This window comes from Schistocerca americana, chromosome 1, assembly GCF_021461395.2.
Source record: "Schistocerca americana isolate TAMUIC-IGC-003095 chromosome 1, iqSchAmer2.1, whole genome shotgun sequence".
Taxonomy (NCBI): Eukaryota; Metazoa; Arthropoda; class Insecta; order Orthoptera; family Acrididae; genus Schistocerca; species Schistocerca americana.
Window position 1 is genome coordinate 1,109,412,407 of NC_060119.1, and position 12,588 is coordinate 1,109,424,994.

At 45.2% G+C, this 12,588-nt stretch overlaps 1 protein-coding gene across 8 annotated transcripts in view; it reads right to left on the reverse strand.

The window, feature by feature from the left end:
* Positions 1-12,588, reverse strand: part of LOC124618523 (sorbin and SH3 domain-containing protein 1) — a 935,475-nt gene that overhangs the window by 396,280 nt on the left and 526,607 nt on the right. For all 8 annotated transcript variants that reach the window (XM_047145356.1, XM_047145360.1, XM_047145359.1 and 5 more), the window contains one exon: positions 6,524-6,798. In XM_047145356.1, coding sequence (XP_047001312.1) covers positions 6,524-6,798 — 275 coding nt within the window. The remainder of the gene's footprint in view (positions 1-6,523; positions 6,799-12,588) is intronic.

Consider the following 12,588-nt stretch of genomic DNA (forward strand, 5'->3'; position numbering starts at 1 on the left):
CATCTCTACGATCGTCTCCATGGGAGAATAGCAGCCTGCATTGCTGCGAAAGGTGGATATACACTGTACTAGTGCCGACATTGTGCACGCTCTGTTGCCTGTGTCTATGTGCCTGTGGTTCTGTCAGTGTGATCATGTGATGTATCTGACCCCAGGAATGTGTCAATAAAGTTTCCCCCTCCTGGGACAATGAATTCACGGTGTTCTTATTTCAATTTCCAGGAGTGTATTTAAGAATTAGATTTTGGAATTTTGTTCAGTGAAAGATTATAAACGTGAAGTTTAACTTTTGCAAGCCTCGGATTATAGTTACGTTGTAACAGAGAAAGCGTAACTATTATTGTATTTTCGTTATATGTTATTAAGTCAAATGATATTGCTATTGAGTTCATTTAATCCCGAGTAATTGTCCACATCCCAAGAATCAATTAGCTTTCAATTTATTTAAAACCATTATCAAAAAGTACGAATCAAGAATGACAGCAATATTTGAGTACGCATTTCACCTTGTTGTGCCTCAGTAGTAAGAGTTCGCAGCTCTGTTAATCGAGATGCACTGTAGCTACGAGAGGAGTTTGCTCAGCATTATCCATTGCGACCCAGATAAGCAAAATAGTGTAGAAGACAGATTCTTCCTTTAATTAAATTTTACAGGGACCAATTTTAGATTCAAAGTTATCAGTTTCATCAAAGTTGATAATCAGATTTTGTGATAACGATTACAGGCAGCGCACGATTTTCTTAGAATTCTCACAGTTAGGTTTTTCTATGCATTGTCGCAGTTGAATTTTTTCACCAACAGTTAGCGTTGCGCAAGCTATCGGCTTTAAGTACTGGCACGCACACAATTCAAATCAGGAAGCCCAACGTTTGGCATTTAACCGACAATTTAACACTGAAAGACACAATCAACATTACAGCTCCACTTTCACTAAAATAAATTTAAACAAATAACTTTAAAACTCTTTCCCCCACTTAGTTCCTCCTTCTGCACCTGTTCGTCGGCTGAAAATTTAATTCCACTCATGTGGGCCTTCAGGAAGGTGAAAAGATGATAATAGGAGTTGCCAAGTCATGAGAATACGAGGAGGGGGGGGGGGGGGGAGGGCATTCAAAACATCCCAACCAAATGAGTCCAGGAGTGCCTTGGTCGCTAAGGTACCTTGGTGGCTAAGGTTGTATGAGGACGGGTGTTGTGCAACAAGCACACTCCTCTTGCTAGCATTTCCCCCTTTTGTTTTGAATGCTCCTCATGATTTTTTGGCAGATGAGCAGTTGGTGCGACGCCACTGTGACGACTGTGTTTTTGTCTCACGCGTGTAATGAGCCACCCACGTTTCATCTCGAGTCAGAATAGACCTCAGATAATCCTCAACCCTCCAATTCAAGTCGCTCAAGAAGTCGCGGGCGCTATTAACCCGATTTTCCTGGTGCTACTGTGTCAGCTGTTTGGGGGCCATCTTCCGCAAAATTTTCGGTATCCTAGCGCCTCTGTGAGTGTCTCGTATAAGAGAGCTTTAGAGCGTGCTGGAGAGTTTTAGAGAGTTGTGGGAACATCGCACACACAAAAGAATTCAGATCCTCCCCCCCCCCCCCATAACCAAAATACCAAGGAATTAAGATCGGGAGAATGAGATGGCCAACGCCCTAGACCTCGCCAAACAATCCATGATTCATTGAATGTCTGTACGAGGTGCTCTCGGACTTCGGGAGAAAATGGTCTGGTGCTTCGTCATGCACGAACATCATCTCCAGCCAGTTTTGCAATGGTTCCTCCTCTAGTAGGGCAGGCACATCGTCCGATAGGAACAGACGATACCTCGCACCACTGAACCTGTTTGGTAGTATGTACGGTCTAGTTTATTGCAAATAATTCCTGCCCCTTCAGTAATTGAAAATCGGCGCTGATGCTTCGCTTCATCAAAAAAAAAAAATGGTTCGAATGGCTCTGAGCACTATGGGACTCAACTGCTGTGGTCATCAGTCCCCTAGAACTTAGAACTACTTAAACCTAACTAACCTAAGGACATCACACACATCCATGCCCGAGGCAGGATTCGAACCTGCGACCGTAGCAGTCGCACGGTTCCGGACTGCGCGCCTAGATCGCTTCATCAACTGCGTGTGCATTTGACAGATTTTCTGATTTTTAAAACTTTTTGGATTGTTTCATACAACAGTTAAAATATAATCAGTGATGATGATGATGATGATGATGATGGCGATGTTAATGCTACTATGGTAAAAAGCTGATGCTGGAGATACATGATAACGACCATGTTCATGTTCATGATGGAGGTGAAATGGTGAGTGTGACAATGAGGCCCTGTGGAACCCCAGGAAGCCACCAATAGTTACGAAGGGGACAGGGTGGGTGAGGGACGAAAATGGAATTATGGAGTGAGGTGGAGCGTTTCTGTCTAGAGGTCGAAGGTGGTGTACATCTTGGGACGGATTTAATCGTTGGTTAGTGGAATTCGGTTGAAGTTCTGGCAGGAGAGGATGGATAAGGCATGGAGGTGCAGAGAAGGCGAGTTAAGGATGTAGTGGCCCAGCAAGATATAGAGGTTTATGATTAGTAGGTGTTCAAAATCTCTGATGACCTACTCGTCCATGGGACGCTAAACTCTAATCTTCCTTCTTCCTTCTGATATGCAGTACTTCATACAGTACCTCAGCAGTCTCATGAACTTTAATGTGTCGGTCTCCTATCTAGATCGTATAGTTTTGTTGGGCACATCTTCAGAAGAAACACCACTTGGGGCCTGGAGGTGCTAAATATGTAGTAATCGTACATTTACGTCTAAATTTATTTATCGAGTAACAAACAGTCTTGAATGTTGCCAATGAATGTTCCTCACCCAGAGTATATCTGGATTACAATCCATATTTTCAAATAAAAAGCTCGTTTTCATCCGTTTATACAAATTGTATGGCGGAGACGACGTAAGATGGCTGCCAATAAATTCTGCGTTGTATCTGTAGGGAAATTTGAACAAAACTACTGATGTGACTGGAAGGGCTGTGCGCTATCTTTAGGCGTTGCCAGCAGTCGACAGCTACATTATGTGATCAAAAGTATCCGGACACTTGGCTGAAAATGACTTAAATGTTCGCGGCGCTCTCAACCGGTAATGCTGGAATTTAATATTGTGTTGGCCCACCCTTAGCCTTGATGACAGCTTCCACTCTCGCCAGCATACGTTCAACGAGGTGCTGGAAGGTTTCTTGGGGAATGGCAGCCCGTTCTTCACGGAGTGCTGCACTGAAGAGAGGTATCGATGTCGGTCGGTGAGGCCTGGCACGAAGTCACAATTCCAAAACATACCAAAGGTGTTCTATAGGATTCAGGTTAGGACTCAGCGCAGGGCAGCCCATTACAGGGATGTTATTGTCGTGTGACCACTCCGCCACAGGTCGTGCATTGTGAACAGGTGATCGATCGTGTTGAAAGGTGCAATCGCCATCCCCAAATTGCTGTTCAACAGTAGGAAGCAAGAAGGTGCTTAAAACATCAATTTAGGCAGTGATAGTGCCACGCAAAACAATAAGGTGTGCAAGGTCCCTCCATGAAAAACCCGACCACACCATAACACCACCGCCTCCGAATTTTACTGTTCGCAATACACACACTGGCAGATTAGGTTCACCGGGCACTCGCCATACCCACACTCTGCCATCAGACCGCCACATTGTGTACCGTGATTCGTCACTCCACCCAATGTTTTGCCACTGTTCAATGGCCCAAGGTTTTCGCTCCTTACACCAAACGAGGCGTCGTTTGGCATTTGTCGGTGTGATATGTGGCTTACAAACAGCCGCTCGACCATGAAATCCGAGTTTTCTCACCTCCCGCTTAACTGTCATAGTACATGCAGTGGATCTTGATGCAGTCTGGAATTCCTGTGTGACGGTCTGGATAGATGTTTGCCTATTACGCATTACGACAGTCTCTGTCAGTCAACAGACGAGGACGGCCTGTACGCTTTTGTGCTGTACGTGTCCCTTCACGTTTTCACTTCTCTATCACATCGGAAACAGTGGACGCAGGGATGTTTAGGAGCGTGCAGATCTCGCGTACAGACGTATGGCACAAGTGACACCCAATCACCTGACCACGTTCGAAGTCCGTGAGTTCTACGGACCGCCCCATTCTGCTCTCTCACAATGACTAATGTCTACTGAGGTCGCTGATATGAAGTACCTGGCAGTAGGTGGCAGCACAATGCACCTAACATGAAAAACGTATGTTTTGAGGGGGTGTCCGGATACTTTTGATCACACAGTGCTGCAAGTTTAACACTGAAGACTAAGGTGGCTACGTGTTTTACCTGTGACACCTGTACTGTACTCGGCTGAGAAAATCTTTTGACGAAGCGAAATCCCAAGGAGCCGATACTGAAGTTTAGTAGTTACGTACTTCCTGCCTTTCAGCGTAAACAACTGTACAACAAGTACGTAGGTAGCCCAGAAAGTCTGCACATAAAAACTTAAGTCCTACAAGATAGCTACTTGTGCTAACTGCAGATGGCCGTGACGCAAAAATTCCAAGATCTAAATCACTGGTCGAAAACTGACCGTCGTGGTTTCGGCGTACCTGTGACTGACAACGAGGGAAGTGTCTGTGAGGAAAATGAGGTTTTGTAGGCTGGGATCTCTTTTCATCTCTTTTCCGAGAGACGGTGACAACTGGCCGATCCCATGAGGCGAATTTCCGAGACCATCACTGAACTAATCGAAGTGTACTTGTCTGCCTTTGTAAGTCGACCGGATGGTGGGTTCTTTGGATTTTTTGGTACAGATAATATCAACAGTTGCTACCTGTAGGCTTTTTGTGGGGAAAGGACTAACGCTTGTTACTTGCTGGCGTGGGAACCCCTTGTTTGAATCCTTTTTCTCAGGGTTCCCAAGCCTAGGAGACTGCTGGGTTACGATTTCAGGTGGAAGCCGGGAAACACGTGGTTACAGACGCCTGGTGCAACTGCGTCGCGGGAAACGTCTACATGATCACTTGCAGCCCACTTCAGTGGCTCCCGCTCAGTGACCCAGTCGGGCAGCTTCTTGGTTGGAACTGCGCTCGGTGGGACTCGTATCACTTCATCCCTCTGGTATCGCCGTTAGATTCAAATAGCTCTATTCCGCAGCTCGTGATCTCGCGGTCGCGTTCTCGCTTCCCGAGCACGGGGCCCCGGGTTCGATTCACGGCGGGGTCAGGGATTTTCACCTGCCTCGAGATGACTGGGTGTTCGTGTTGTCCTCATCATTTCATGATCATTCCTGAAAATGGCGAGTTTGGACTGAGCAAAGGTTGGGTATTTGTACAGGCGCTGATAACCGCGCAGTTGAGCGCCCCACAAACCAAACATCATCATCATCATCATCATCATCATCATCAAATGGCTCTAAGCACTATGGGACTTAACATCGGAGGTCATCAGTCCCCTAGACTTAGACCTACTTAAACCTAACTAACCTAAGGACATCACACACATCCATGTCCGAGGCAGGATTCGAACCTGCGAGCGTAGCAGTCGCGCGGTTCCGGACTGAAGTGCCTAGAACCACTCGGCCACCGCGGCCGGCGTGTGGCACTAACCCTTTTGCTGTTACAAATGTGCTCTCTACATTACATGCTGAGGTGGCTTTTGTTGTGGCTGTACTGCTCGCCAAATGCTAGCGTCTGCGCTGAGATGCAGTGTTCCAACAGGTATCATCCGACTTGAAGAAAACTATTAGGCGAAAAAATATGACTTTTGCATACCTTACAGAGTGATATCTTCGCTTGAGAAATGACTGAATTTCTTTCTAAAAACATTGCGTAAACTTCGCGTATAGCTGATTTTAGCTCACACATTTCAGCATATGAAATGATGATAAGATATCGAAATTTTATTTAAAATTGTGAGCAGAACGATATCTCATCTCTGTCTCAGGTTACTGATTTTTGTACCCGATAGACGGTCGAGCGTGACGCGCCCATTTGCATCCCTACACATTGCGAATCATATGGTCACAAAAATCATCACAGTTCATAAACGGTTCAAGATATCTAAACCCAGTTTTTTTGCAACTGATGCACGCAAATAGACGCACATGTTGTATGATAGTTCGAGACTTTTTTGTTTACCTAGACTGGAAGTAACTTCCGCAACAGTGAGGGTTCAGTAGAACAGGACGTGTAAACACATCAGTAGCGCTTCATGAAAACACAGGGGCGACGTTTAGACACGTCCTGAACATGTGGGGAGAGGTGGAGTATGCCGAGTTTACTTGTGCACAGCAGTTAAAGAGCTAATGGTGATGAGCCATCCATCAAATGAGGACGTTAAGCTCGTAGGTTACGTGATAGCAGTGGTTTTCATCTTCTGTCTCCCCTTCATTTATAACAACACAGTCACAATCACAACCTTCGCTTTCGGAGTATGGGCCTGACGTTACTTAATTGACCACCTAAACGATATTTCTCAGAAATTAACAAGGCGTGTCAGTTCACTGTGATAATGGTTACTGTCTGTCGGCCTACCTCTCTGCGCTGCAGTTGTTGTTGTTGTTGTTGCTGCTGCTGCTGCTGCTGTTGAGGCGTGGGGCTGAAGTTGACTGGCCGGAAATGCCTCCGCTCGACGGTGGGACTGGCCTGCGGTGTCCAGACGGGCACGGGAGCCGGGGACTCCCCCTGGTTCCTGGCGTCGCCCCCCTCCACCTGCTGCTGCTGCTGCTGCTGCTGCTGCTGCTGGGAATCCCCTGCCCCAGGTTCGGGAGTCCCGGCGCTGCTCAGCTTCGGGGAAGGCGTCCACACCCCTGCGGGCACAGAACCAACCAATCAGTCGGCGTAATCGAGAAGGCTGACATGGTGCTACCACGCAAGAGCTGAAAGCAAAAACCGCTTGCAAGCCAGTGGCGCTGTGATTCTGTGATGTGCACTTTAAGGCTTGAGGGTAGGACAGCAGATGGTGCTAGATCAGTATTTATTGCACAATATTCTGTATTGCACAATAAAACTGACCGTCTGAAAGCGGTATTAAATTGAAGGAGGCTGCAGAGCTTTAAAAATATTTGCTAATTAATTGAAGCCCTCAGCTGCCTACAGGTATCGTTGATATACCTCGATGGGGACAGCCGAAAATCTGTGCCTCGACCGGGATTCAAACCCGGGATCTCCTGCTTACATGGTAGGCGCTCTATCCATGTGAGCCACCGAAGACACAGATGGATAGCGCGACTGCAGGGATTTACCCCATGCGCGTTTCCCGTGAGACCCACATTCTCAACTGTCCACAATCTACATACGTAATGTACCTAATTGATATTTGCCCATCCAATCATTACTGGCGCACACTAAGGTGATGATTCCTGTAAGAGTTCGGGCAACCTGTGCGCATTCGCACAGACGAAGGTCAATGGCTGCGCAGCCTTTAACTATATGTTTGAAGATAGTAACTGTTCTCGAAAGAACAGATACCATTGATGACCGTGCAGCTTCTCTAGAATAAATGATAATTCATGTGTCCTCGGTGGCTCCGATGGATAAAGCGTCTGCCATGTAAGCAGGAGATCCCGGGTTCGGGTCCCGGTCGGGGCACACATTTTCGGCTGTCCCCATCGAGGTATGTCAACACCTGTCGGCAGCTGAGGGTCTCAGTTAATCATCATTTATTCTAGAGAAGATGCACGGTCATCAATGGTATCTCTTCTTTCGAGAACAGTTACTATCTTCATACATATTTAAAAATATTGGCTCTCACACAATATATTGTTACCTGTTAGGATGATATTGTGCAGTACACAGTAGTTCCTACCGACACTTGGTGATTCCTGCACATGCAGACAACTAATACAGCGACAGCATTTGGATATGAATACATCAGGAAAGACAGTGAAAGGAATCATCTGTCGAAATGCATCCGCGGGAGTAGTTTAATTACGTATTTAACACTTACTCAGTAATTTGTTGTAGAAATATCTGACAAATGTTCGTACTCTTTCACGGCCGATATCATTGTAAACCACTAAAACAACTAAACTACCGACGCTTCGTCCGACTTGCCGCGGTCCTCGCCAACAAGAGACTGTCTACCTACCACTCACCAGAGTGGCACAGGCCAGCTTATACGCTACCTTCTACCAATCACCTACTAGAGTCACTTTCCAATCAGCCACCAGGATAGCACGGGCGATAGCATACCATACAACCACTCCCTCCATAACAATCTCCACTGACATCTCAATTATACGACGTTGGTAGTCACCAGATAATCGAAAATGACAGTATATAAACGAAGACATCCACCACTACGCAACAGTGAACCGCCCTGAAGAAAACCGCAGCTTGTCGGTCGAAACGTTGGCAGTTTACAATGACGCGGCCCAATAATCAATATTAGTTTATCCAAAATGTGACAAAAGTTTTTAAGTGCAGAAACTTGAATTATTTATTGCAGAAATTCACAGCAGCGCCACCTCTAGATCCTCTACAATAATTTAACTTACTTTTCTCCATTTTTCACGGGTGGGCAGAAACAGTCTAAAAAACTGGTAATGGTGTTGCAGGGTAGGTCATGGTGAGAAATAATTGCTCACAAAAAATTCGATACTTTGCGCCGTTCCCGAGTTAATTGCCATTCCAGTTATCCAATCACGCAGTGTGCGCAAATTCAAGCGGCCCGCCAGATACAACTGTGTCAGTTGTTCTCATGGTGTAGATGAAAGCGCTCGAGAGTGCTTACCATCGATCCATGTCCTAGTTTGACATCCACTTTGTTCAGTACCAGATTATCTCACCTCGAGGGCCGTCCTGTTGTCTCAGCATTCGGAATTTAAAATATACAAGGTATAACAACGTTTTCAAAACCAAGATTGTTGTCTATCGAGTCGAGCTTTTTCCTTATTCAGGATTAAACTGGGATTGGATTCTTTTATTTTCAGGACTTAAAACTACTCATAATTTTTTACAACTCGGTATGGCCACGGTAAACTACAAACCAACTATACAGAGAGGATATTTGATACGAAGCATTTTTGATGTGTTGTTGTAGGGAAGGAACCAGTAAGTGATACCAGTTTCAAGCTACTTTTGACTTCGCCCACCGTAATCCTCAGTCTATTCACCAACCAGGGGCTATGCTAAAAAAGTTGCATCTTTTAGTTGTACGATGTATGACACGAATGTTTTGTAAGCAGTCTCCTTTTATTTGTACAACTTGACTGATTTCAAATATGACCTATTGCTGTTGTTGTCATAGAATATCAAGCCACTGATGTTTGTGAAGCCCACAATTTCACATTTACTAACATCTCAAGCTGCCAATATTTATACCGCTTTGAAACTTTATAAAGGTCGCTCTGGACATTTGTGCAGTTTTTTCGCTCATAGCACTTCATTACAAACACCCGCATCTTCTGTGAGAAGTCTGAGTCTGCTATTAATATTGTCTGTCACGCCATTAACATGCAAAAGCAACAACAATGCTCTCAACACACTTCCCCGGGGCGCGCCTGAAGTTCTAATGGCTCTGAGCACTATGGGACTCAACTGCTGAGGTCATTAGTCCCCTAGAACTTACAACTAGTTAAACCTAACTAACCTAAGGACATCACAAACATCCATGCCCGAGGCAGGATTCGAACCTGCGACCGTAGCGGTCTTGCGGTTCCAGACTGCAGCGCCTTTAACCGCACGGCCACTTCGGCCGGCTCGCCTGAAGTTACTCCTGCCTCTGTCGATGACTCTCCGTCCAAAACAGCAAGCTGCGTCTTCCCTACGAAGAAGTCCTAAAACCAATCACACATTTGGCTCGGTTTCGAATAGTGGAGTGCATGACGTAAGTTCATGGTTTGTAGAAAATAAACTAAAGCTAAATCACAGTACGACTCAGTTTTTACAGTTTCTAACACACAATTCAACAAAACCTGACGTTTTAATTTCACAGAACGGGCATATGATTAGTGAAACTGAACAGTTCAAATTTGTAGATGTTCAGATGGATAGTAAGCTGTCGTGGAAAGCCGACGTTCAGGATCTTGTTCAAAGACTTAATACTGCTATTTTTACTATTCGAACGGTATCAGAAGTGAGTGATCGTTCGACACGAAAACTAATCTACTTTGCTTATTTTCGTTCGCTTATGTCGTATGGTATTATATTTTGAGGTAACTCTTCCCATTCTGAAACGATATTTTTGGCTCAGAAATGGGCGGTTCGGCAATGAGTGGTGTAAGTCCACGAGCCTCTTGTCGACTCCTGTTCACGAGTTTGCGAATTTTCACATTGGCCTCTCAATGTATATATTCCTTACTGTAATTTCTTGTTAACAATATTGGCTTATTCCGAAGAATAAGCAGCTTTCACTCGGTTAATACTCGGCAGAAATCGAACCTGCAATTGGATCGGACTTCCTTAACTCTTGTGCAGAACGGTGTGCAGTATACTGCTGCATCCATTTTCAATAAGCTCCCACTCGAATTCAAAAATCTTAGCAGTAATCCACGCGCTTTCAAATCGAAATTCAAGAGTTTTCTCATGGGTCACTCCTTCTATTCTGTCGAGGAGCTCCTTGAAAAATTAAGCTGATCCTTATTGTATTGTTGATTGCGTTTACTTTATCTTATGGACTGACTTATTTCGGGTTCATGAACATTTATTTTTATCTGTTATTACTTTTTTGTTGTAATTTCGTGTACTGACACGTTCCATGACCTTGGAGATTTGCTCCTCAATTTGGTCCTACGGAACTTGACGTGTAAATAAACAAAAAAAATCTTTTGATACCCCTTAAAAAGCACTTTGTGTAATATATGTTGGTGTAATACTGAGTCAAATGCTTTCAGAAAGGCAAGAAACACTTTATCTTCTCGATTGTCTTGATCCATACTTTTCAGGATGTCATACTGCGTCTGGAGTGCCTGATGTTTTCGTAGTACTTGCTGGATTGCTTGGAATAATTCTTTTGTAGATGCTTCATTATTATGAGATTAGAGTACGTTCTGAGTTCCTACAGCAGATGGATGTCTAAGATACTGGCCGATAGTTTTGCAGACCACTCCTGCTACGGTGCTTGTACATGGGTGTCTTCCAAACTCTCTTAACAGTCTGGTGTTCGAGGGTTGTACGGTATGTTACCTTTTAAAGAGGGGCTGGCTCAGCCGCAAATTCTGCATACAACTGATACGAATTCCATCGGACCCTCGACCTTTGTTCAGTTTCAGTGATTTTAGCTGTTTCTCATCGGCACTTAACGATAGTACATTGCTGTGGAAAACTTAAGGACGAGAAAGATAAAGCAGCATAATGCATTAACTACTTGGTAGGAACGAATGAAACAGCGGAAGGCTGTTGCAGAAGTCTCCTAGTCGTGCACAGGAAGTTGGACGTCACATGGTGTGGGGTCTGCGTGACTACAGAACCAAATGGGGCTGACCCCGCGACACGGAGCAATTGAAGGAACGGGAAAAAAGACAGTATGTGCCAATCAGCGAGCAGTCGCTGTGAACTATGGTGGTGTTCTTTATTACAACATGTCCGGGAGACAACATTACGAGGACTTCCCACGGAGAAGAATAATCTGGAAACTGGAAGACGGACGAAGTGTGATGAAAGTAGCCCAGGGGTTAGCTATTGCTCACAGCATTCTCTCACGTGCATATGGAGAATTCCGAACCACAGGTACTGCTGCCAGAAGCAGAGATGGTTGTCGACCACCGTCAACTGCAGCATCGACGAGCGCTATTGGCCGTCTGCGGGCACTGATGGTGAGATATCGGTCTTCTTGTGGTGTTGTACACTGTGGACGTCCCGTACTGTAGCGCCTGACCACGTTTCCTGTCTGCTGGAATCGTTGCCATAATCTTGAGATCACACTTTGTGGCAAACGGAGGGCCCGTGCAACGACCTCCTGTGTTTGACCAGCCTCCACTCGCCCTAGTATTCAACCCCTCATAACGTCATCAACATGTGTTCTTTGAGCCATTTTCAACACACAGTCACCATTAGCACGTCTGAAAACGTCTGCACACTTACTCGCTGCACCCTGCTCTGACACGCACCAACACACGTCTGCGTATGTGGACTGCTGCCAGCGCCACCGTGCGACGACCGCAGGTCACATGCACCGCATGGTTATACCCCGAGGTGACTTAAACCCGCAAACCACGAGAGCGTTGTTTCACCATGTATCAGCATTATCCTTAAATTTTGAGCATGAGTGTAGAATTATGAAATTTGGCAAGAAGCAAGGTTCCACACTAAGGAGAAAGGAGAGAAGCAGAAAACTGTTATTTTGAAATTATATCACACGGAAGGCATAATTGTTTTGTCATTTGTTACTCGACTTCAAACTTAAAACTGAAGCATTCTTTGAAGTCTAGAAACGAGATCGATGTCCTTTTCAGTATCAATGTCGATAAGAAGAAAAATTTTAGATTCCTGGAACGAATGAACTGTCTAAATACAAAATTAAATTTGTACGGAAACCACAGAGCGCGAGTCCTACTAGCACCTGAACAATTTTTATTAATGCAATCGAGAGTGTATTCGGCGACTTATAATCTGTCGATGAACTGGCGAGACGTACTGCAGCGTGTTCACGTGCTCCA